At 40.4% G+C, this 27,600-nt stretch overlaps 1 protein-coding gene across 3 annotated transcripts in view; it reads left to right on the top strand.

Annotated features, from left to right (window-relative positions):
- Nucleotides 1–27,600, top strand: part of GALNT1 (polypeptide N-acetylgalactosaminyltransferase 1) — a 418,536-nt gene that overhangs the window by 79,691 nt on the left and 311,245 nt on the right. For all 3 annotated transcript variants that reach the window (XM_072152986.1, XM_072152985.1, XM_072152987.1), the window contains one exon: nucleotides 24,291–24,465. In XM_072152986.1, the coding sequence (XP_072009087.1) occupies nucleotides 24,332–24,465 (134 nt within the window). In that variant the 5' untranslated portion in view covers nucleotides 24,291–24,331. The remainder of the gene's footprint in view (nucleotides 1–24,290; nucleotides 24,466–27,600) is intronic.

Genomic DNA, 27,600 nt, shown 5'->3' with positions numbered 1-27,600 from the left:
GCTATAACCACTTATAGTGACACAGGCCAGATTTGAAAAATGGGGCCGCGTCCTTAAGGCCAAAAGATGCTGAATCCCCTAGGGGTTAAACCCCTTGGAACAACATTGTTTTTTATATAATTATCAAGAAATTGGATCTCCCACCAAGATGTGATCTTTTCTTTGTATTATTTGGTGAGTTCCTTAAATGCTGTATTGAACGTGGATGTATATCTTTGCTGTGTAAATTCCCTCACAGAGAAGATGTCTTTGACTTCATTTACCCAATTTTGCATATCTAATCCCTTAGACAAGAATCCTGCCATACTCCGTAAATAACCAATATAACAAATGGCAAAAACAGGTCAATTCTGGAAGACTCCAAACAATACAAGAGGTATACCAATGAGTGATGAAGGCACCCTAGCTCAAGGACTAGAAATAATCCACATTCAGATACCACAATGACCAGTACTTGTCACATGATAATTGATAATTTTATATTATATAAAAATATATATTAAAAACAAAGTTGTTCCAAGCGGTTTAAGACTCACATTATTACCTGCAAAGAGATGCAGGAGTACAGCACTAATGAGTAAATGGGGAAAAAGAGGCCACAGATGGCTCTTTAAGATTGATGCAAACCCTTCTCAAAGAGGAGAAAGTGACTTTGACTAGACTAGAGAGGAAACTCGCGGAACAAATAGATTTAACAAAGAAATTTGAAAACGAACCTGAATTAACCCCTTATCACCGACACTAGTTTTCAGCTTAATGACCAGACTCGATTTTTCAAATCTGACATGTCTCACGATAATTGGTTATAACTTCGGAACGCTTTAACATATCCAGGTGATTTTGAGACCTGTTTTCTCGTGACACATTTGGGCAGATTTATCAAGTGTCTGAAAGTCAGAATATTTCTAGTAGCACATGGCAACCAATCACAGCTCAGCTTTCATTTTATCAGTGCTCATAAATATTTTAAAGGGGAGCTGTGATTGGTTGCCATGGGCAACTAGAAATATTCTGACTTTCAGACAGCTTGATAAATCTGCCCCATTGTACTTCATGTTGGTTACAAAATTTAAGTGATAAGTTTTGCGTTTCGTTCTGAAAAAAAAAGTGAAAATTTGGCAAAAGTTTGTAAAAATTCTTCATTTTCCAAGTTTGAAATGTTCTGCTTTCCAGACAGATAGTAAAACTACCCAAAAAGCTTGATAATTAACATTTATGGAATGTCTGCTTTGTTGAGATGATATTTTATGAATCCTCTCATTTTTCTAGGATGTTATGAGGCGCAGAACTTTAGGTGCCATTTTTCTCATTTTCATGAAAATTGCCAAAACTCACATTTTAAGGGACAACTCAGCTTCCAAGTGACTTTGAAAGGCCTAAATAATAGTAAAACCCCGTAAATTGCCCCACTATAGAAACGTCACCCCTCAACGTGTGTAAAACAACTTCTATTAAGTCTATTAACCCTTTAAGTGTTTCACATGGGTTAAAACAATATGGACCTGCGATTTAGAAACTTTTGAATTTTTTTGGTAAATACATTAATTTAGGCCAAAACTGACAGTTTTAGAATAAATTAAATGATGAAACGCACTGCAACATTTGATGCCCAATTCCTCCCGAGTGTAGCGATACCCCATATGTGGTAGTGTCCTGCTGTATGGGTGCACGGCCGGGCATAGGATGAATAGAGGCGCCCTTCACAGCAGATTTGTATTGTCACATTGTACGACCTATAAATTTTAATATTTTTTGGTAATGCGAACATATGAGGCTTATTATTTACGGGATGAGATACAATGTATATATAATTCATTTTGGGAGTCTAAAGCTTATTCATGAGATTTTATTAACTATTTCAAGGGGGACACAAATAAAATCATTAATTTTTATTTTGGATTCCCCCCCAACCCCCGCTCACCGTAATGTAAAAACAATATTTTATCTTTATTCTCTGGTTCACTACGATTGTGATGATACCTCATTTACATAGTTTTTATTATCTTTGCTCAATTTTCCTGAGCAAAACCAATATTGGAGAAAATCGCATTGTTTTTACTATTAACAACTTTTTAGGGCCATAACTTCTGTATCCGATCGCTTGTTCAAGCCTTTACACTGCAATACACTTGTATTGCAGTGTATAGTGTTAGTAACTGAGCATGCTGAGCATGCTCAGTTACACACAGCCGGTTCCTGCCAGGAGGCGGAACCCGGCACAGAGAGGAGCCGACAGCCTCGGGTCACTCGTTGGAACCCGGGGCTGCAGCAAGAGGGGTCGGATCCCCCGGTAAGCACACCGGGGGAGGGGGGTCCAATCCACGGTGTGGACACTTACACGCCGCGGTCATGCTTGACCGCGGCGTGTAAGGGGTTAAACACCCGGGATCAGAGTTTTTACGATCCCGGGTGTTAGTGCCGTGTCTGGGATACCGGCACTTGCAAGACCCGGTGTCCCGAAATCATCTTCTGACGCGCCGATATAGAAAGGTGTCTCGTCAGAAGAAGTACCCTTAATGACCGCCTTCTAAGGCTAGGATTGACACGGGCTATTCCTCGACTGAGACGGACAACTCTGATACTGATACATCGGGGAAACACAACACAAGGAAGAACAGGGGGAGGGGTAGAGGTAGGGGTCAATCTAGAGGCCATCAAGGGATAACGTCTGATTTTTTTTTTTTTTTTTTTTTTTAGAACACCCCTACCAAACAAGGACCAAGGGCAAACCCACCCCTATGCAAGCAACACCCAGATAATTAATCTCTTTAAATCAGAGACTACTTTACTGCAGAAGGGTCATTTGTGCATAGTTCGAACGTTGACAAATTACATTTTATTAAAGATCTAAACCTGTTTATTAGGAAAGTCAAGTGGATATCTCCCCCATAGATGTATTCTTTAACCCCGTCCCGACATTTGACGTAATAGTACTCCATGGCGGGAGGTGCGTTCCCGCAAAATGCAGTATTATTACGTCAAGCTGAACGGAGCCGGGGCCAGAAGCTGCGGGTGTCAGCTATATATTATAGCCGACACCTGCCTCTAACACCCGCAATCGGAGATTTCTGACCGAGGCGTGTTAGAGACATTTTAAAGTTTTTAGTAAAAGTGCGGCGCTTACCGGGGGGGGGGGGGGGGTCCGCTGCTCCGATCGCAGCCCCGGGACTGCCGGTGCCCGGGGCTGCGCGATTTTCATCCGGAAGCCGGGTCCCTGCCTTCTGGCAGGACCCGGCTGTAAGACACTGGGCATGCGCAGCGTCTTACATTACACAGTGCAATACATCTGTATTGCACTGTGTAACCTGTAAAAGAGCTTGAACAAGTGATCAGAAGATCACTTGTTCAAGCTTAGATGTCATTAACTGTAAAAAAAGTAAAAAAAAAATAAAGGTTTTTTTTTTTAATAAAAATAAATAATAAAAGAAAGTGAAAGTCCTCCCAAACACCACATTTCCCTTTACACAAGTAATAAAGTATAAAAATCACTAAATCACAAAAAAAAAACCACTTATTTGGTATTGCTGCGTTCGTAACAATCTGTACAATAAATCCTAAACATAATTGGACCCCCTCGGTGAACGTGGTAAAAAAAAAAACCCATTGCTTTACAAAAAATGTTCTAAAAAGTTATCCGAAAAAGTTACAAGCACCAAAATGATACCAATGAAAAGAACAACTTGTCACGCAAAAAATAAGCTTACAACCAGCTCCGTCAACCAAAAAATTCTATAGTTATGCTGCTATAAAAATGGAAATACTAAAACAAATGCAATTTTTTCTATTCTAGTTTTCCTTCAATAAAATTGGACAAATATAAAATAAACTATATAAATGAGGTATCACCGTAATCGTAGTGATCCGTAGAATAAAGATAATATATTATTGTTATGCTACAGTGAACACCCCCCCCCCCCCCCAAAAAAAATGCTAAAAATCCAAAACAAGAATTGATGATTTTATTTTCCTCCACACGTAAAAAGTTAATAAAATTGCTTCAATAAGCTAAAAACCCACTAAAATGAAGGTTTTTTTTACAGTGCATCTCATCTCGCAAAAAATAAGCCCTTATGTGTCTAAATTGCTTAAAAAATAAATAAAGATTGTATAGCCTATTCCCAACGCGCGTTGTTATAGAATGGTGCGGCGGGTAGTGACTTGCCAACACGGTTCAGACACCGTGATCGGGGCAAGATGGCGGCTGTTCCTGATGGCCATCCATCCTGCCCCATGGACCAGAAGGGTTACGTCCCCCCCACATGATCGCTGCTACTGGCTCATCAATTCAGACCAGCCAATAGCAGCGAATTTACTTATGACGTCAGTAATACCAATCACCATGTCTGTAGATACGGTGATCGGGGTAGGGTGGCGGCTGTTCCTGACAGCCACCAATTTTGCCTTGCGGTCCAGAGGGGTTTTGTTGCCCCCCTCTGTCCATGTTTGCCGCTATTGGCTGGTCGATTTGGTCCAGCCAAAAGCAGCAATATTCGTCACAATGGGCATCGCTAGGGTGAATAAGAGCAACACTTAATTAATAATTTCCCTACAAAAAACAAAGATTTGGTACAAAAGCGCTGGCCGTGTACATTGTACAGATTATGGTGTGCAACTCTTACGAGCTGTTCCAATGTGCAGGTCCTGCCATATCATTTCTCAGTTTTCAAGAGGAAGATATTAGGAAACTAATATTGGGACAAGAAGGACGGGGCTCCAGTACCTCTGGTTTAGATGTTCCTGTGTTTTGCCAGGACAGCATTTTCCCGGTGAATTCTGCTGCTTCTAAAAGTAGGACTCAATAAAGAGTCTGTTACAAAAGAGGAGTTAGGATGGACACTATATACTACTACGGGACGAGACCTGCGACACCTCCAGAGTGACAAAAGTTTAGTTGGTCCCTTGGTATATTCTACCTCCTTATACACAACACATTCACAATTCACGCCCAACCTTTTGTGAATTTATTTCGGTAAAATTAAAATTGTAACAACTGTTAGGTCACGTTGCTCCCTATACCACTCCATTATTTCATAAGGGGCGCCACATAGCGGGCACTGAACTTTCCAGAAATAATTGCAATTTCCATCTCGGACTCCATTGCACATGATATTTGGAAACCACCTATATGTTCAAATTGCTCATTTCACCACGTGTATTACACTACACCACATATTACACCATGCTAAATTCCCCAAGGGGTGTACATTCAAAAATTAGGGTCGCTTTTCAGGTTTTCCACTGTTTTGGTACCACTACGGCTCTCCAAATGTATCCTGACACATATGAAGGATTTCTGTCAAATTTGGCCTCTAAAAGACAAACATCCCTCTTTTCCTCTACTGTGCGCCCATAAAGCATTTTATATGCACATGTGGGGTACTTCTACACTCGGGAGAAATAGTTTTACACCTTTTTTGGGGTTATTTAATATATTATCCCTTGTGGCTCATAAAAATTAGGGGTAAAGTGACATTTATAGGAAAATTTTCACCTTTTTAATGTTTAGGGCCTAATTGGATCATTCACCTGTAGGGGCAAATACATATATTACACATTGCAAAATTCTCTAAGGGGTGTGCATTTAAAAATTGGGGTCACTTTTTCTGTCAAATTTGGCTTCTTAAAGGCAAACATCCACCTTTCCTTTTACTGTGTGCCCATATAACATTTTATATACACATGTGGGGTACTTCTACACTCGAGAGAAATAGGTTTACACATTTTGTGGGGTTATTACATTTTTTTAGCCCTTGTGGCTATACAAAATTAGGGGGAAAATGACCTTTATAGGAACATTTTTTACCTTTTTCCTATTTAAGTCCTAATTAAATCAAACACCTTTATGGACAAATACACATATTACACCTTGCTAAATTCTCTAAGGGGTGTGCTTTCCAAAATGGTGAAACTTGTTGGGGTTCACCTCTGTTTTGGTACCAATCCGGCTCTCTAAATGCATCCTGACACATGTAAAGGATGTACGGTATGTCAAATTTGGCTTCTAAAAGTCCAACGCCCCTCTTTCCCTTCTGAGCTTCACTGCGTACCCATACAACATTTTATTTGCATGTGTGGGGCAATTTTATACTTGGGAGAAATGCTAGTACACATTTTTTGGGGTTGTTTCATCTTTAATGCCTTATGGGATACAAAAATTAGCCGTAAAAGTGACTTTTTTGGGAAAATGTTCACCTTTTTCCTTTTAGGGACCTAATTGAAGCAAACACCTGTAGGGGAAAATACACATATTACACCTTGCTAAATTCTCTAAAGGGTGCACTTTCCAAAATGGTGACACTTGTTGGGGTTCCCCTCTGTTTTGGTACCACTAGGGCTCTCCAAATGCATCTTGACACATGTAAAGGATGATTGTCAAATCTGGCTTCTAAAAGGCCAAAGCCCCTCTTTCCCTTCTGAGCTTCACTGCGTACCCATACAACACTTTATATGCAAAAGTGGTGCAGTTCTGTGCTTAGGAGAAATAGTTCTACACATTTATGGGGGTTGTTTAATCTTCTATCTCTTGTGGCTTACAAAAAATTGGGGTAAAATGACTTTTTTGAGAAAATTTTCACCTTTTTCCTTTTTTGGGGCCTAATTGAATCAAACACCTGTTGGAGCAAATACACAAATTACACCTTGCTAAACTCTCCAAGGGGTGTACTTTCCAAAATGGTGTCTCTTGTTGGGGCTTTCCTCTGTTTTGGTCCCATTATGGCTCTCCAAATGCATCCTGTCACATGAAAACTTTTTCATCCATATTTGCCCTCCAAAAACGAAACAATGCTCTTTCCATTCCAAGTGCCCCCCTGTGCCCGTACAGCAGGGTACAGTGACAAAATGGGTATTGGCATACTCAGGAGGAATTGCCCTCAACATTGTAAAATGCATTTTTCTTTTTAATCCATTGTGAAGGTGCAAATTTTAGTGTTCAATGAATCTATAGTAAGATAAAATTACATTTCTGTAATTTCACTTTCATTTATCTTTCACCCTCATGAAACGCTCATAGGGTTAACAAAATTCCCAAAGGTTGTTTTGAATATTTTGAGGGGTGTAGTTTCTAAAATGGTGTCATTTGTGGGGGTTTTCTGTCATGTGGGCCTTATAAAGTCACTTCTAACTAAATTGACCCTCCAAAAGTAGGTTTTGATGATTTTCGTGAAAATCTGAAAAATTGCACCTAAAGTTATAAGCCTCCTAACATCCTAAATAAAGGACAAGATGTTTGAAAAATGATGCCAAGTTAAAGCAGACATATGGAAAATGTTAGTTATCAAGTTATTTTAGTGATATGACCAACTTTCCAAAAAGTAGAAAATTTTGAATTTGGAAAATAGTTTTTTTCCAAATTTTTGCCAAATTTCCATCTATTTCATAAATAAATACTAAACATGTTGATTAATTTTCTCAACCAACATGAAGTACAATGTGTCACAAAAAAACTATTTCAAAATCAACTGGATATGTTAAAGCGTTCCAAAGTTAGAACCATTTATAGTGACACAGGGCCGTGTCAGGAAGGTGAAAAGTGGCTTCAGCGTTAAGGGGTTAAGTACGTAGCAGACGATATCAGAGCTTTTGAGACCCCCCTCTGTTCCCTATGTTAGGGTAGTCCTCAATGGGGACAATTCAGTATATTGGAGAGGAGCCAAATTCAGGATGATGACGAGCTCGCCGAGAATTTCAGACAAGAACACACCCTGGTTCTCTGAATAAAACTCTGCTTTATTGGTGCATGACATCGTCTTATATACCCAAAAGAAGGGCGTTTACATGTTAAGCTGTCTTACAATTATTGGATAGTTTAATTGAACCATTAGGAAATATTATAACAATTGGTCAGTTTCCATTTATCTATATTTAATAATTAACATATGTTCTAGTTTGCAGGGCATATCAATAATGAATAAATTCCATTATTGATTTTCCCATTAAGTGCCAGGTGCGAGCTGGCACAAGCTACCTTAATGGTTATTATTCCTTGATACTAATCAGAAGTTACTTAATAACTGGTCAAAGTCTCTTCTGGTCATCTAAACCAAGCAATATTTATACTCTTTATGCAACCTTATTTATTCAGCTCAATTCTCCTAAGAATGACCTGAGAGATATAACATAAACATGTTCTGAATAAGGGGGAGCATAAGGGGATATAGGATCCATCCCTATCAATCCCTCCTTTTGAGAACAAATATGAGGCTCTTCCCACTCTACGTACTTCAATGGTAAAAGACCACTGTCAGACTTCAAATTATGTTTCTTCACTGAATTCCCCAGAGTAGGGGAGTCTCATATCTTATTCTCACAACATTCTCTCTCCTTAATCATCATCATCATCTCCCTAGTGGATACACGGTCTTAGTGATGGATGTTTCAATCAGTCGTTATGTAAGTCCTTATTACAGTAAGTTAGCAATACAGTAACAACAGGTGACTTGTGATGCTGTCATGACGGCTGACGAGATGAAAAGACTAGACCATACTGCTCCATTTTCTCAGCCAAAACTCCAACCGGTGGGTAAAAATATCATCAATGCTGGAGTTTCCGTCAAGTTCTTCGGATCATGGTGAGAATGCTCCAATATGGGACTATATTATGGAAATAAAAAAACAATGATAAAATCCAAATTCTTAACCCCTCCTTTTTATACTAAGGACATATCTATATTTATTTAAACTTTAAGTCAAAATATCAATAGTCAATATGTTGACCAATCGAGAACTAATTCCAGCTCTGCAGTTATTAAGTTTCCTGCTTTAAACTTATCAGAGATATCTCTTGGAATTCGAATGTCATCTATATACATTTTTGGATCTAGGGAGCAGTCTTCTCTTTACACCAATGAGCTACATTTAGCTTACCCCTCGGCCCAGTTTACTTAGCAATCTAAGTTTGAGCTTCATGTTTCACCTTACCAGTTTCCTGGAAACAAGGATTGTTCTCATACTCATGGGGTTACCCAGTATGTTATGACTGGTGGGCGCAACTTTAAAAAACAATACATAGATAATAAATGGGCTCATACGAAGCCCTTCACATAGCTAACATACCCAGTATGTTGTGAGTCTTTTTGGGTCATCAGAAAGTTTAAATGATGTATTCGTTAGAACTAGCAGTGGCAAATGCTATACAATTGGATTTACTTATAATTATCTTGTCATTATTTATCCTCTAGTATTTTTGTTCTGTGACGCATCTCTGTGATCTCACCTTCCCATATTGGGATAGCTTTTAGCATTGAAATACTTTGTTGGGGCCCTCCCTTCGTGGTATATATATATTTCAAGCAATAGAGACCTTTGTCTTTTGGAGAAGACTAATAGGCCCTATTCCCTTTAGTCAATTCTTTACTTCACTCTATTGTGTTGGTTATTTAAATTAGGTATAGATTGTCTATCCTTTGCATATCTTGCTGAATTTTAATTACCTCTGTTATACCAAATCTACAGAAATTTCACTAATTTTAATTCTTCTGTAGAAGTTTCCTTCACGCATCAGGAGAGCTTCCGGCCACCCTAAGAACAGATCAACATACACAAGAGCATACTACCAACCTTGGTTAGTTGCATGAGGTCAATTAGCAGTCATTGGAACAGATAGAGGTGTCTAGGTGTGTGATTTTTCCTATATTATCGTAGTTATGCACATGTGAGATATGCTTTTGTAAACCTGGCTGTTGTAGTAATAACCCCAGGTGTGGAGCGTTGTATGTCCACTAGAGAGCACATAGCTTCTTTAAACAGGTGAGTTGGACCTTGAGCAGCTTCAGCCATCATAGGGTACATAGATCTAGATAGGCATATTCTCTCCCCAGCTTCCACAGATCAGACTCTTCCCGAGTGCCAGCCTTCGACCAGATCTTCCTCTCTTCCCCGGTGGTTTGCCAGGTCAGAGACTGTAAAATACTGAAGTCAAATGCATGGTTAGGCTCAGTGCTTACCTTGATCTGTGATGTTTCTGGGACCTCTGTCGCTCTTGTCCTCCTGGTTGTCACCTTTTCCGCTTTATTCACCCTGTGGTTGCCTTGTGCCTCATTAGTGGCCAGTTTTGTATGTGCCTTTTACCTTTACTATGTCAACTTCTTGTGTAATATACAATGTTCCATAAGTTATTTGATTACGTTCTCATGTTCTACTAGTCTACCTATGGAGGTGAGGAAGTCCCTGTCTTTCTCCCTACAATATTGTATGTATTTACCTGAGACATTACTCTATGCGCTGCAATGAGGGCCTTCAGCTCCTCCTCCTGTGCAGACATGTGAGGAAGGAGTGGTTCTGCTTTTACTACATCATGTTGTGTGACCACTTCATACCCACTGTGGAACCGTCCATCCTCTCCGATGCTGGGTTTATCCGTCTACAAAAACTTGAAATCTGATTATTATCCTTAAGTTTCCTGTGCTATGATTTAAAGAAAACAAGAGGAATGATAAAAATAATTTTTCATGCCTGACTCAAGAATGCAGTGGTATAAAGTTTAGTGACAGCACAGTGTATGGTTACAGGTCTTATTTGCTCATATATCATCTTATTCAGTAAGCTCTTCTTTAATTATTAAGCTTGAAACAATATCACAAATACAATAAAAAGAAGTTTCTTAAATATAAATACCAGAATGATGCAGCACAAATTTATACATATGATATCTTATACCCTCTGACTACTTGCAAAATGAGACTGAAATGGTACCAAACAGCTATAGTGGTGATTGCAAGACATCGGATGACTTTCCGAAACCCCCTTTGTTTACTCATTAGATGACTGTATCATAAAAAGAAGGTATTTCATGAAATAAAAATGTTTAAAATGGTAAAACAACGGTAAAACATAATGCCAAAAAGTATTGTTAAACAAAGATACCTTGTTGAGCAAGGTTTCCTATATTATGCTTTCTATCTATCTTCCCCCCCTGTTGACATTGCATTAATCACATTAATGGGATTCAATGTCAAGCACTTAAAATTTTGTTGCCATGAGTGCTGCAATTTGCAATGTAAGTTTCTGAACAGGAAGAGAAAGTTTGCTGCATTATATTCAAAAAGTTATGCAAATTATGCAAAATGGAAATGGTGAAGTAGTTACTACATAATGGGGTATAATTTCAGAAGCAGTCTCTGAACTTAAATTCTTATAATATTTTTGCCTTAATTCAATACAATATAATAAAACGCCTACATGTAATAGGATTTAGTTGAGTCAGCTACCTGATGCTGCAGCTAAAAGGATGTCCACTGAGTGAGTGGAAATAAACGAAGGCTTCTAGGCTTCTGTGGAAAGTTGGAAAAGCTATATGTCTAATCATTTATACAATTGTTGCATGAGGGTGCAGACATAGCAGATCCACGGCTTCTAATACAATACTCTACTCAAAGTGGTACAGACTAAACTCCCATGTGTTACTTAGTGACTCAATTACCTTAATGCGTCAGAAAGAACATTTTCCTGAAATTAAATTTAGAAAACCAACCATTAAAATTTTCGGACTCCTAGTGGTGACATCCACCAAATATATCGTTGTTTCCTAAAAGTAAATGCAGCCAAAATTTTTGGACCCAGGGGAAACCCATCTGTAGAATTATCGTGATATTTTAGTCATGAGGAATGATAGGGTACTGGGCATAGATTATTGCTGCATTCTTCAATCCCTTCAGCTCCTTGTGTATACAAGGTGCCAACAGAAGAGTGAGATGGGTTCACATGTGTCAGGTAGGTGACTGTTTCAGATACATTAGGTTCTACTAACAAGTAAATTGTTCTACCATCTGGAAAATGGAGTGTAACCATTTTCTGAGACCCTGAAAGAATGGGGACACTGGGTGGTAATTGTACTGGTGCTCTTATGGGAGCGGTTTGAACGTTTATAACTTCTCCTAAAAGGTCCCATAGTTTCCTACAAGTGGGACACTTGAATCTCTGTTGGGAACATTTCCTTGGGAAATATTTTACTTGACCTAGCTCAGCTGTTTCTGCTGCCTGTACAACCTGGTCCCAGATTTGTTCTTCAGTACTATTTGGATCTTCGTCATCCAGAAGTGTCTCTATTATCCTTTCCTGACACCAATCCATTAGTTCTGCTAAGAAGTGTTTTTTTAGCTTCTTTTGATAGTGCTTCCCATACAGTATTAACCAACTGTTGAGCACGTGTACTCATTTTTATTTTTTTCTTATTTTTCTTTTTTTTTTTAAATTTTTTATAACTTTGCTTATTACTTCCTAAAGCTGCTTTACAGTTTTCCTTTGACACGATAAATGTTATCCCTTATTCCACCTGCTATATCCCGGAAATATTAGTCAGAAGTACCCGTTGGTGTGAAATACATTTGCTGTCTTTAGGTCTATCTTTTTCTCTGGCTGCCTCTAAAACGCCCTTTTCCGTATTATGGCTATGAAGCCCACAACTACCTAGGTTGCCTTTACTCTATTGTCCTGCAACTTGCGGTACCCACTTATTTATAACTGAGCTCAATGAGCATATTTCAGTGCGTTGGTGTGCAGGCCCTAACATATGATTTGTGACTTGGCCAAGTGACTACACTGGAGTCACGTCACTAAATCCCCTAGGCTCCTTGGGTAAGCACGGAAGAAACTCAAAGTAAATTTAGCGTATACATATCTCTTATACATCAGCCAGAGTGTAAGATTAACTAAAATTTTACAGCTTACTCTGATGAAAGTTATTTCTAGTGCGGGTTTAAACAATTCTTCCGACTTCAGCTAACAGTCTCCGAGAAGTGACAATAATCTGCAACTTAAACCAGCCAGCAGGGGCGTCTTGTTCACACGCAAACCGGACAAGCCAGTATTACGGGAAGAGGTTAGTCTTTCTGGCCAGGAGTTGCCTTCGAGGTGGACTCATATCAGTCATACACCATTCATACAACAACATAAACAAACAACATATAATAGCGGCACAAACATAAACCTTCTCCAATATACTCTTATAATTATCTCAGGGATATTCTACGGTTCTTTGTCAATAAATATTGAGCAGTAAGAAGAAAGACTTATCTATAACGTACCGTAAATCCGGCGGCAGACTTTGAGATAGAGGAGACACAGAGAAGTTTGTGTAAGAATAAGGTTCTTACCATCCCCGGGGTTGTCTGTGTGTCCGCTGCCAAAGAGCCTGTTGTGTTGCCGGGTCTGCAGTACTGAAGTCAATCTGTTTCCAACTGCCCCACGTTGGGCGCCATTTACTGTTAGGGTAGTCCTCAATGGGGACAATTCAGTATATTGGAGAGGAGCCAAATTCAGGATGATGACGAGCTCGCCGAGAATTTCAGACAAGAACACACCCTGGTTCTCTGAATAAAACTCTGCTTTATTGGTGCATGACATCGTCTTATATACCCAAAAGAAGGGCGTTTACATGTTAAGCTGTCTTACAATTATTGGATAGTTTAATTGAACCATTAGGAAATATTATAACAATTGGTCAGTTTCCATTTATCTATATTTAATAATTAACATAATTCCATTATTGATTTTCCCATTAAGTGCCAGGTGCGAGCTGGCACAAGCTACCTTAATGGTTATTATTCCTTGATACTAATCAGAAGTTACTTAATAACTGGTCAAAGTCTCTTCTGGTCATCTAAACCAAGCAATATTTATACTCTTTATGCAACCTTATTTATTCAGCTCAATTCTCCTAAGAATGACCTGAGAGATATAACATAAACAGGTTCTGAATAAGGGGGAGCATAAGGGGATATAGGATCCATCCCTATCACCTACAATTGTACTAAAGAAGAGATGATTGCATGGTGTACTTTGGAAAAAATAAAAATCTGACTTTCAAACCATCAGATAAAGGGGGTAATATTGTAGTGATGGACAGTATTAACTATCGCCATCTTTGCCTTGATCTGCTAAAGGATAATACGGCATATGAGATACTGCTGTCCGATCCCACTCCATCCTACACTAAGGAGCTGGATCAAATTCTGCTGCAGACTCGAACTGATGGCCTAATTGACGAAAATGAATATGTTTCTACTGCCATCTGACCCAGTAATGGCCACATTTTATACACTCCTGAAGGTCCATAAGGGATATAATCCCCTTAAGGGACGACCAATTGTGTCGGGAGTTGACAGCTTTACTCAAAATCTTGAGATTTATTTGGTCAGAAACCTCTGCCCCTTTGTGATAGCCCTTCCGTCATACACTAGGGATACACCAGACCTCTTGAGATGTCTGGAGGGTGTCTACCTACAGGAGGGCACAATTTGGCGAGTATAGATGTGGAGGCCTTATACTCGTCAATACCACATGAGTCGGGCTTAAGGATATTGCTCACTTTTTACAGTCAAGAGTGACACAGTATCAACGACATAATGAATTTGTCTCGAAGACATTAGAATTCTGTCTCTTCAATAACCGGTGTTACCACCAGCTCAGGGGCACGGCGATGGGTTGGCTGGGTTTGTCTCCTGGGTTGGTTGGAGGAGACGGTGGTCTTCTCAGATGGCGGCTATCCCGACAGTGCAGTCATTGACATGTGGCTGCTCTACATTGATGGCATATTCATTGTGTGGGCGGGGCCAGCCGAAACCTTTCATCGATTTTTGTACAGGCTCTCAATTATAACCCAATTGGTCTCACCTTTACTTTTGAGACCCAACAGAGGAGAGCCTTGATTTCCTTTATGTCAAAATATCGAGGCATCCGAGTGGGTCACTGGAGACAGAAGTTTACCGTAAAAAATCGGCCACCAATTCGTTACTTAGGTGGGAGAGCAGTCATCCCCTTCCCCTTAAACGTGGCATTCCACGTGGACAATATTTACGTCTAAGATGTAACTTCTCCACTCCTTTTAAAAAGCAGTCTGATGATCTGCGCCTGCGATCTCGACATTAAGGGTATCCTGATAAGGTTCTCAGAAATGCTTACAAATTTGCCCTTAGGCAAAATCGTACTGACTTGTTGGACACTAAAAAGCACCCTGAGACCAATGGAGAAATCAGACTAATTACCACCTATCATTTACAAAGAACCAGAGTTTGTGTGTAACAAATGTCCACATACTGTCCAAAATATAGCAAAAAATTATCACTTTTATTAAACAAAACACCATAAAAACACTTAAAAAGCATGTACACTGAACATGCTATATCAGGGTTTGGTTACAATACAACCAAAATTACACCCCTCCACAATACCCCCATCACAATAATGTTGCAAAAGCAGAAAAATACACATGGATTGTGAACAAACACCAGTGCTGAGACGATTGAACTTTTCCTGCCCGAAATGCTATTGGTGTATCACACCCTGATTAGGGACAGTGACTAGGGCTAATGTGGGACATCCCTTTTTAGGGCGGGAGCTAAAATACCGGGTAACCGGGACAATTTTGATAGGGATGAATTAAGCATTGGACAAAACAGATTGCTGGATCATCCCACAATGTGTACCTGATTTGGACCTGGCACATCACAGGAATGGGTGAGATTGCTCCATTTCTTAATGCTTGATCGCTTGTAGCTTTTTTTCCACCATACGGCTGCTGGCATATATCCCACCATTGCCATGACTACAGGTGGCTACCTATATCTTTATTTTGATTTAGATATACTTGTTTTTCATGGATTTTATGCGGTGCCATTCACTATATGTGATATTGAGTCACAGGACTCATTTAGTTTTATACTTATTTTAGAGTGCGTAACATTTTTTAAATCACTTTTTAGAGCATTTTTAAAAAAAAGTATTAAAAATTATCTTTTTTTTTTTAGGTGGTTAGTTACGGGGTTCACTTTGCGGGTCCAATAACGGACGTAGCGATACCAAATATGTGGGGGTTTTGTGTATTTTATTCAATTTTACTGAATAAAAACTAAATTGGAGAAAATCTTGTTCATTTTAGCATCACCATCTATTTTTTTTTTTTTTCCGTGTGTTAAATCTGGTTAGGAGCTTATTTTTTGTGAGAAGAGTTGTTCTTTTTAGTGGTCTCATTTTAAAGTGTGCAACACTCTTTTAAATCACTTTTTAGAACATTTTTTTAAAGGTATTAAAAATGATCTTTTTCGTAAAATTTTTGCAGTTTTTTCCCTGGCGTTTACCATGCAGGTCCAGTAACGATTCTGTTTTTATTATAAAGATTGTTATGGACGTGGCAATACCAAATAAGTGGTGATTTTTTGTTTGTTTTTTATACTTTATTAAGTTTTTCTATGGGAAGGTGACATTTTAGGGGCTTATATTTTTATGTATTTATTTTTTATTTATTGCATTGTATGTGTAAGCTTTAGTGTTTTTAACTTGAACTTGAACCAGTGATGCTCTGATTCCTGGTTCAAGTCCAAAACACTGCTCTAAAATACTAATTCTTTGTAGAGCAGTGTAAACTGAAACCGGAATGGGTCTGATTGCTGCAAACATTGGGCAGTACCGGGGCACTTGGCAGACCTCGGGGTAGCCCAGAAATGGATCGTATCCCCCGGTAAGCGGCACGGGGGGATCCTATCCGAGCCGGTTCCGATTGCGAGTGTTACAGCGCAGTGTCAGCTGTACTAGACGGCTGACAACCGCTGCTTCTGGTGCCAGCTACGTTCACGAGCTGGTGCCAGAAGCGGGACCTACTTTCCACATCGGGACGTGCTATATCTACCTGCAGGGGCGTACTATAACGTCCAGGTGCGCGTAGGGGATAATATTGGATGTTATGGGGTGGGAGGGGGGGAAGGGGAACTGTTTATACATATGGATTGTGTTTGTGATGTTGAAGCATATGTGTATATTTTGAAAAAATGTTTAAATAAAGAATTTAAAAAAGTCTCAGTACATATACCAGCAGGGGACTGGAGTGACTATGATACTTTTTGTCATGAATGTGGCTTTGCACGGTATTGTACTAGCAGTAGTTTTATGTTTTTAGGCCAGATTAATGAAGAGGTGTATGTAGTCCTGTGAAACTTTTTAGCGGTGAAAAATCTCAAAATCCCTCATTTTGACTACTCTGAGACTTGTTTTTTACGCCAAAAATGCCTTGGAAAACCAATGGTAAATAACCCCTGACGTATTAAAAAAGGATTTTTGCATACCTGCTTTCAATGCTATCGGATCTTCTGGTCCGCTCCTCTTCCTTGTTCTCTTTGCGTGTAACGGGGCAGGCAGAGACTCTGAACACTACCCTGCCGTGTGGAGCTTCGGAAGGTGAGTACAATGGGTGCTGCTGCATTGGGGCAGTTCTTTACTTGGGGAGGATTTGACCAATGCACTTTCCACCCTAGGCTTATACTCGAGTCAATAAATACACAGCAACTTATCGCTATGTATACTTGAGTATAAGCCAAGTTTTTCAGCACAAAAAAAAGTGAACAAGGAAAAAAAATTAAATTAAAAACTCGCCTTTCTGGCTCCCCCTGCATGTCTTCTCTACCCGTCGACAGTGGCAGGTCCAAGCGCATCGGCTGCACAGCTATTATGTCAGCTGCTGCTGACATCATAACGGACCCGACACTCGCCTGGAGCTGAAGCAAGAAGAGGACCCGCCCGGGGCGTCGGAAATGTGAATGATTTAATTTTTTTTGTGCTGTGCACACTGGTTTCTGGCCAGCTATATACCACACAGGGGCGGGCTGGCTGTGTACCACACGGGGGAGGTAACAATGCATTTCCCACCCTTTTCTTGTGCTCCAAGTATATATACGGTAACTAGGGTCTCATTAAGATGTAATATGTGAGCCCTTGTATTACAAATGTAATACAAGGGCCTTCTGTGGTTCATGTGGTTTGCTCTTTTTGTACCATTTTTACATATTTTGTAATATGAGAAAAGGAATTAAGAGATGCGCACATAAAAAATGCCTCTGCTGTCAAATGTTGAACCCAGGTTGCTTATCCTTTAAATCTTCTAAAACGGGGGAAATGTTCCAAATAAAACAAGAACTATCGTGCGCCTCCGATTTTGTGATGCATCTAATTAACTGCGCCTGTGGTCTTCAATACGTGGGACGAGCGATTCAAACGCTCAGAGTGAGAATGAACGGCCATAGGCACAAGGCGAAGACTGGATTTCTAAAGCAGAGCCTGTCAAAACATCTCACTGTAGAAAAAAACTGTACTTTTGAAAAACTGACACTCGCGCCGATAGAACAAATCCCTGAAAACTGTAACAATAGGGTAAAAACCCTTAACAGGCGTGAATCCTATTGGATTTTTAAGCTTAGGGACTTTGCATCCGAACGGCCTCAATGCCGTTTTGGGATCTATCTAATTCCACTTACACACACTCTCTCCCCCCTTATTATGTATCCATTAATATCCTAATATCTCCTTACACCTAATATACAGCACCCAATGTTACTCACAAAACAGTTGTTCTCATAACGCAGACTCCTGTAGTAACTCAATACATCGCAAGCAGCTTTGCCATAAATGTGTCCCTTCCAGGCTTCCGTAGTCCAACAAGCGTCATTCCATCTCCTAGCAACCTTACACTGACTATGCTGTTATGCAAACACCGAAAGCCCGCTAGCTAAGCAGCTTTGCCTTAAATGTGTCCCTTCCAGGCTTCCGTAGTCTAACAAGCATCATTCCATCTCCTAGCAACCTTACACTTACTATGCTGTTATGCAAACATCGAAAGCCGGCCCCCGCCAGCCATTCACAAAAATCCTCCCATTATGAAACATCTATTCACTTCCGGGTCCCCTGGGTCCCGGCTTCCACATCCTCTATTTACTAATTCTGCTCATATATCTATTAACCAGGTTGCCAATATTTAGAATGTTGTATTTACTATGTACTAAGATTATTATAATTAATTTTTAAGTTTTAGTGAAAAATACTCTTTTTAGCAATGAATGGAATCCTTTAGCTTCCTGGGTCACACCAGGCATGCCTGCAAAGACACCACTATATAAAGAAGCTCTCCACTGGTACAGGCCATTTATACTTGCCTATCGAGGATTTTCTAAGCGCCAACACTCCTGCCTCCATTCGGGTTTTTCTACGTATTTTGTAAGGAAGTGTAAAGCATTCAGTATCTAATTTAAAGGGTTTCCAGGGTTCCCAGATTCACTTTGTTTGCTTTTTATTGGACTAAGCTCCAACTGTCCGTATCGGACCCCTTCGGTCCCGCGGTCAATACTGTGAGCCAAGTACCTGTAGAGGGAGGGGGCTCCCTCTCTCTCCTCCCGGCACCCCAATGTGTAATCGCGGGGTGTGGTCGTCTTTAGCCGCATAGCCGGGGACCTAATGAAGGTCCCAGGGTCTGTCATCGGTGGACCGAGCAGATGCCTGTCAGCCTATGCATCTGTATAGGCTAACACTTCTAATGCACTGCAATACATGGTTATTGCAGTGCATTGGTATGAAATGGTGATCACATGATCTTGGTTCATATACTAATAATGTGAAATTAAAAAAAGTGAAAAAAAAACTAAATAAAAAAGTAATAAAAATAAAATTGATAACAATGTCCCAAATACCCCTAACACACATAAAACAAAAAATAATTTAAAAAAAGTAAAAAACACAACATGTTAGGTATCGCTGTGTGCCAAAATGTCCAATCTACACTCACCGGCCATTTTATTAGGTACACCTGTCCAACTGCTTGTTAACACGCATTTAGGCATGTAGACAAGGTCAAGACAATCTCCTGCAGTTCAAACCGAGCATCAGTATGGGGAAGAAAGGTGATTTGAGTGCCTTTGAACGTGGCATGGTTGTTGGTGCCAGAAGGGCTGGTCTGAGTATTTCAGAAACTGCTGATCTACTGGGATTTTCACGCACAACCATCTCTAGGGTTTACAGAGAGTGGTCCGAAAAAGAAAAAACATCCAGTGAGCGGCAGTTCTGTGGGCGGAAATGTCTTGTTGATGCCAGAGGTCAGAGGAGAATGGGCAGACTGGTTCGAGCTGATAGAAAGGCAACAGTGACTCAAATCGCCACCCGTTACAACCAAGGTAGGCAGAAGAGCATCTCTGAACGCACAGTACGTCGAACTTTGAGGCAGATGGGCTGCAGCAGCAGAAGACCACACCTCCTTTCAGCTAAGAACAGGAAACTGAGGCTACAGTTTGCACAAGCTCATCGAAATTGGACAGTAAAAGATTGGAAAAACGTTGCCTGGTCTGATGAGTCTCTATTTCTGCTGCGACATTCGGATGGTAGGGTCAGAATTTGGCGTCAACAACATGAAAGCATGGATCCATCCTCCCTTGTATCAACGGTTCAGGCTGGTGGTGGTGGAGTCGTGTTGTGGGGAATATTTTCTTGGCACTCTTTGGGCCCCTTGGTACAAATTTAGTGTCGTTGCAACGCCACAGCCTACCTGAGTATTGTTGCTGACCATGTCCATCCCTTTATGACCACAATGTACCCAACATCTGATGGCTACTTTCAGCAGGATAATGCGCCACGGTGACTGTGGAGGCCATTTGAGTACAGTGAACTCATTGTCATATTCAAGAAACCATCTCGGACTGGTTTCTTGAACATGACAATGAGTTCACTGTACTCAAATGGCCTCCACAGTCACCAGATCTCAATCCAGTAGAGCATCTTTGGGATGTGGTGGAACGGAAGATCCGCATCATGGATGTGCAGCCGTCAAATCTGCGGCAACTGTGTGATGCCATCATGTCATTATGGACCAAAATCTCTGAGGAATGCTTCCCGCACCTTGTTGAATCTATGCCACGTAGAATTGAGGCAGTTCTGAAGGCAAAAGGGGGTCCAACCCGTTACTAGCATGGTGTACCTAATACAGTGGCCGGTGAGTGTATAAAGATATAAAAACTGTTATTCCCGGCGGTGAACCCCGTAACGAAAAAATGCTCTCAAATGTCGAAACGTTTGCCGTTTTGCAACATATAAAAAACATAATGAAAAGTGACCTAAAGGTTGCACAGTCCCCAAAATGGTACCAATGAAAACGTCAGCTGGTACCGGAAAAAATGACACCTTAGCCAATTCCGTACTCCTAAGTATGAAAAAGTTATTGTAGTCAGAATATGGTAGAGGTAATATATTTTTTTTTCATGGTACAGAAGTTTTTTTTAAAAAAAAAATTTTGGTTACATTTATTAATGCCTAACAAAACCTATATAAGGCTATATTCACACACATATATGGGGGACGTATATATGGCCGACATACGTCCCCCATACACTTCTATGGGCACACTTCACCGTACCGCTCCGTAGCCCGGGAAAAGATAGGACACGTCCTATCTTCTCCCGTGTTACGGAGCCGTGCGCCATATGTTGCTATGGAGAGGGGCGGGGTTGAGCAGCGCTCACCTCCTCCTCCTCTCCCCATGCTCTGCTGTGTGCATGTAGCCTAAATTTGGTATCCCTGTGATCCTACTGATCCAAAAATATACAGGCGGTCCCCTACTTAAGAACACTTACCCCTAGTTACAAACGGACCACTGGATATTGGTAATTTATTGTACTTTAGTCCTAGGCTACAATAAACAGCTATAACAGTTATCACTGGTGTCTGTAATGAAGCTTTATTTATCCTGATTCTTATGACAACCCAACATTTTTAAAATCCAATTGTCACAGAGACCAAAAAAGTTCTTTCTGGGATTACAATGATAAAATATACAGTTCCGACTTACATACAAATTCAACTTTAGAACAAACCTACAGACCCTATCTTGTATGTAACCCGGGGACTGCTTGTATTAGAGATGCTATTTGGAATGTACAGTGAAAGACGTAAAAACAGAGCCCACAAGAAAAGGGCGCAAATGCGGTTTCTTGTCAGTTTACCGCATTTTGAATTGCATTTCCTTTTCCCAGTACACGGCATGGAATATAAAATACCATTACTAGGAAGTATAATTTGTTACACAGTAAATAAGCCCTCAAACAGCTCTGTACACGGAGAAATTAAAAAGTAATTTTTTTTTTATAAAGTAGGGAGCGATAAACAAAGTAAAATGGAAAAAGCCCATCAGTGGCAAGTGGTTAATATGCCCCATTTACCACATGATAATAAGTTAACTAATTCTCTGGGATAAGTATTTGTGGTACTTGAGGCCACTTTCACACATGGCATTTTGCATGTGTTTGGAAATGCATTGCTAAGGCTCCACTTGTGATCGCATATTTTGATAACATTTATGTTTCCAACACTGTAACTAAACGCAAAGTAAATGCAATTTTTCCTCAACATGCGATCACAGGTGGAGCCTTTTAAATTTTGTTTAAAAATGCAATCATAATGTCATGTGGCTCCAGGGGCTCTACAAACACGTCATGGCACCTGAAAACTATTCTGCCCTACAAAAGCTCAATGGCTCCTTCCCTTCCGCGCCCCGCCATGTGCCTTAACAGCGGCTTACATCCACATATGGGGTGTCCTCTTACTCGAAAAAAAAACCTGACCATTGTATTCCTAGATGCATTTTCTACTTTTATTTAGTTTATGTGGGTAAATTTTGAGGCTAAATGATTGTAATTGATTCATAATAAAAGTGAATTAAAAAAGAAACCTACATTTTATTTGAATTTCTTTAAAATACATAAAGGGTTAACAAGCTTCCCACCTGCTGTTTTGAATAGTTTGATAGAATGTGGTTATATGTGGTGGGTTACTATTAGCAGAACTTACAAAACCCCTATAGATATTAAATGGTCCCTAAAATAATTGATTGTAAAATTTTCTTAAAAATTTGAGAGAATGCTGTTCAATTTGTGATCTTTCTAGCGTTGTAATAAAACAAAAGGACGCTTCTGAAATGACTCCAACACAAAGCTGAGATATGTTAAATGTTAGTAACTAATTTGGGTAGTAAGATTATCAGTTTGAAAACCAGAACATTTTGAATTTTGAAAATATTTTTTAAAAAAATGTTTACCAAATTTACCTTTTTTCATAAATGTTAAATATATCAACCAAAATTTCCCACTATCTTGAAGTACAAAATGTCACGGAAAAACAAGCTCAAAAACAGTTGGGTAAGTTAACTGGTTCCAGACCACCCACCGTGTATTCACGGTGCACGCCGGGTCCCGATGCATGGAGAGGGCTCATTCCATGGAGAGCCTTCTCCAAAGCCAGTAAGTCTTTGCTGCATATTGCAGCCAATCGCGGGTGATATGCCGTCGCTTCAAAAAGATGGCAGCACATGGGTGCCACCATCTTCCCGAGCATCGCGCTCTCCATGACGTCATCGGGGAGCGGCGATCCGTCGCCATGACAGCCTCGGGTCTTCTGAAGACCCGAAGATGTCTTGTTTTAACCCTTTAATCACACTGTAGTATGTAGCATATGATAGGATCGATCAGACAACCTAGGGTTAAAGTACCCTAGGGAGTCTGAAAAATAGTAAAAATAAATATAAATAAAGTTAAAAAAAATAAAATTATAATAATAAAAATAAAAAAAAATTCAAATCACCCCTCTTTCCCTAGAACTGATATAAATAAACAGTAAAAATCATCATAACCGTATTGGGTATCAACACGTCCGAAAATGCATGATCTATCAAAATATAATAACGGTTTTTCACTGTGTTTAACCCCGTAACGGAAAATAGTAACCAAAGTCGAAAATGGCACTTTTTTGCCATTTTGAAAAATATAAAATCAAAAAGTGATCATAAGGTCGTATTGTCCTAAAAATGATATAATTGAAAATGTCATCAAAAGTCGCAATGATACCACCCACCGCTCCGTACAACAAAGTATGAAAAAGTTATTAGCGCCAGGAGATGGCAAAATAAAAAAAAAATTGTACAGGTTTCAATTTTTGTAAATGTATGAAAACATTATAAAAGCTATTCAAATTTGGTACCCCGTAATCGTACCGACCCTAAGAATAAAGTAGACATGTCGTTTGGATCACACAGTGAAAGCCTTAAAATCCAAGCCCACAAGGAAACGGTGCAAATGTGTTTTTTCACCATAATTTATCAGTTCATGAAGCCTAAAACTGCTGAAATCTTTCCACTGTCACATTAGTTATATGAAGCCATATAATATACTGAAGACACTTGATTTCTGTACCATTCAGTGTCTCTACATTACCCTAGTGCTCCATCCTACATTTTCTGTGTTTTGTAATTCACAGGCGTAGTTCCACTCCCAAGTTCTAATTGCTAATTTGATGAACACTGTAATTTAATTAATTTGTATTACTTTTGAATTTTCCCAATGTGTTTTTCCTTCCTCATTGCATCCAGGATTATCTTGGTGCAAGACTCCTTACTATTATATTTTGAACAACTTTTTGGAGTATACATGTGAAAAGCTGGTGACTCAACCTCTAATAATAGTATGTGTACTTAGTAACATTTTCTTTCTTTCTGTTAGGTCCGGGAGTAATTCAGAAGCATCATGAGGGACCTGGGGAAATGGGAAAACCTGTTGTTGTTCCTAAAGAAGATGTAGAGAAGATGAAGGAAATGTTTAAAATCAATCAGTTTAATTTAATGGCTAGTGAAATGATCGCACTTAACAGATCTTTACCTGATGTGCGGTTGGAAGGGTAAGTGAACTGTGTTTATTGGGATGTATATTTCTGAGAAATTGAGAAGGGAACTCCCAAAAGGAGTTTTCAAATGTACATTAGCTATGAAATGATCTGAGCTTGTAAATTTCACACGATTCCTAATCCATGAAAGATACGTTTTAATAAAAAGGCTCAAATTGGCGAAACCTCTGTAGCGACATACATACAAAACAAAGAAAATAATCTTTTATTCAGCCATTATCAACTTTCCTTTCATACACATTGTTTCATGATGCTGCTTAAGCTGCTCAAACAGAGCATTATTTTATGCAAAAGGCCATCAAAAACATGGTGTGGATATACCAGACATGTAAGTAGATTACAAAGGAGAAAAATTTGTGCCTCTGTGATGTGTATTGTAAGCAAACTGACTCACTACATGTTGAGACTGTTCAGCCTGATACAAATGGTTTTAATAAGACACACCTTCTTCCACTCCAAGTGACACTCGCTGATCAAAGAAAATCTATTTTTTTTTTAAGTATTTATTTTTGCATTTTTTGAAATTTTTACAATTACAATAAGCAAAACCAAAGAACAAGATTGTTACATACTTTCCTACCCGCAATGCAAAATTATTGAATAACATCCATGGTAACAATCAGGGTCTTACTGTGTTCCAATATTAACTGAGGTATATTGCGCAATAGATAATAGCAAATAATGTAGCCAGGTGTCTTGTTACGACACAATAACTATTGACACATAGAAAATCAGTCACACACACACATACTAGCACACTCAGTCTCCTTCATTTTGGAGAGAAGTAGATACCACATGTGATTATAAGGCTGTATGGGGAGTCACGCACCATCTGGACCAGATGCAATCAAACTTTTGGGGACACTTCCTGTTGACATACAGGGACCGGTAGTGGGGAATGACACTGTTAATAAGTAGTATCCATCTTTTTAATGGTGGGGGATCCTGGTCCTCCCAGGTCATCATCACCACTTTCCGGGCATAGTATAAGACAAACATAAAAAAGAAAATTTTGTCATAGTGGCCATTGATAACTTCATATATGATGCCGAGGAGACACACAGCGGGAGACATTAAGCGTGGGAAATCAACGTGTAGATTTAGGAATTCCAGCACTTCGGACCAGAAGACATGAACCCTAGGGCAGGACCAGAGACAGTGCAGGAAGGATCCGACTTCAGCCTGACAGCGAAAGCAAAGATCATTGGGCATTGCTCCCATGCGGAATAGTCTAGCAGGGGTGAAATATACTCGATGGAGGAATTCAGATTGGATCAGGAAGTCCCTCGCACTCACTGGAGATGTGAAGTAGGACAATTCGACTTCCCTCCAGTCATCATACGACAAGTCAGGAATATCCTGTCTCCAGCATTCACGGGCTCTATCAAACGGTCTGGACTTTTGCTCTTGTAGTAGAGCATAGCACTGAACTGAGTGAGTGGCTTAGGGAGGTCCGGGGTACTCATCAGAGTCTCTAGTTTGGAAAATTTCACTGTCAGGCTAAAGGAGCCAAATTGGGCTTTGAATGCATGTCGCAGTTGCGTGTAGTGGAAGCTGGCTATATCGGGTACGGTATGCCTCTCCCTTATCTCGTTAAAGCTGAGTAATTCTGCATCCGGGGATAAGAGCTGGCCTACAAATTTCACCCCAGCCCCCACATTGTCCAGCCTAGGAGGGAGAGGAAGTGGGAGAGCCACAGATTGAGCCACAATGGAGTCCTAGGCGAGAGAGGGGGAGAGCTGCTCGTTTCTACCAGGGATTGCGCCCCACGCCAGCACACCGCCACCATAAGTAGGGGGAGTGGGGTATCAGATGGGGATTTGTATCTGTACAGCAGATTTGTAAGGGCTTCATAGGAACCTGCCAGGGCCCCAGCCAGTGCAGTAGCCGCATTACCCATGTCTGTCTATCCACCACTGGGCATATACTAGCTGGGAAGCCAGGTAATAAAGATACAGATCCGGGGCAGCCAGTCCACCTCTAGACTTGGGAGCTTGAAGTAGCGCTAGACTGAAGCGCGGGGCGCCACCCTGCATTGGACCTGAGAATGCCGTCTATGTGTTTAAACAGGCTCTTGGGGAGTAGTATAGGACAAGCGTGTAAAAGGTATAGAAATTTAGGGAGGAAGATCATTTTGAATATGTTAATACGCCCGTACAGGGACAAGGGGAGAGTGGACCAGGCTTTTAGGCACGATTCCGTTGCAGTTATCGGGTGTAATGTTTAACTCCGTATATGCCTGGACCTAGTGTGACACCTGGACTCCTAGATATTTAAAAGAGGACACCACCTGGACTGGGACAGGGAGGGAGTGTACCCCTACATCTGATAAGGGAAAAAGGGCCGATTTATCCCAGTTAACCCGGAGACCCGAGAACCCCCCATCAGGGACAGAAGGGATTCCAGAGAGGGGCCCACATCCCCAAGGTATACCAGTGTATGATCAGCGTACAGGAATACCTTTTCAATGATAGTACCTCTAGTAATGCCCTTAATTCTATCGGAGTGACGGATCTCCTCAATGGCAAGTACGAATAGGGGAGATAGCGGACAACCCTGTCTAGTGCCCCTGGCCATAGGGAGAGTGGGTGAGATATTAAGATTGGTCCTTACCCTAGCCTTAGGGTCGTTATACAGTAATCTAACTAGTGCTGTGAAGCGAGGGCCAATTCCCAGCCTGGGCAAGAGGTTCCATAAATGGGGCCACTCCACAGAATCAAATGCTTTGCAATTGTCTAAGGATAATGTAAATCCAGGGTCTGATTACCTCTCCGCCTCTGCTATGTTTAGATGTAGTCTTTGTATGTTTATGTCAGTTCCCCTCCCAGGCATGAAGCCTGTCTGGTCCGGGTGAACCAAGGATAATATTACTTTAAGCCTGGTTGCCAGAATTTTTGCTAGTATTTTAACATCTAAGTTTAGGAGGGAAATTGGACGGTATGAGTTGGGAAGTAGCGGGTCCAGGCTTAGGAAGAACTACAATAAGGACCTCTCGCATGGAGTCCGTGAGGGAACCATTGTCAAGCGCAGCGGAGTACAGGCTAAGGAGATGGGGGACCAGAGTCTCAGAGTTATCCCTATCCCACTCACCTCCCAGCCCGTCATGTCCAGGTGTCTTACCGGGGGGTA

Source organism: Engystomops pustulosus, chromosome 5 (genome assembly GCF_040894005.1).
Source record: "Engystomops pustulosus chromosome 5, aEngPut4.maternal, whole genome shotgun sequence".
Taxonomy (NCBI): Eukaryota; Metazoa; Chordata; class Amphibia; order Anura; family Leptodactylidae; genus Engystomops; species Engystomops pustulosus.
The sequence above is the reverse complement of the archived record's forward strand: the minus strand, read 5'-3'. Positions and strand labels throughout refer to the sequence as shown.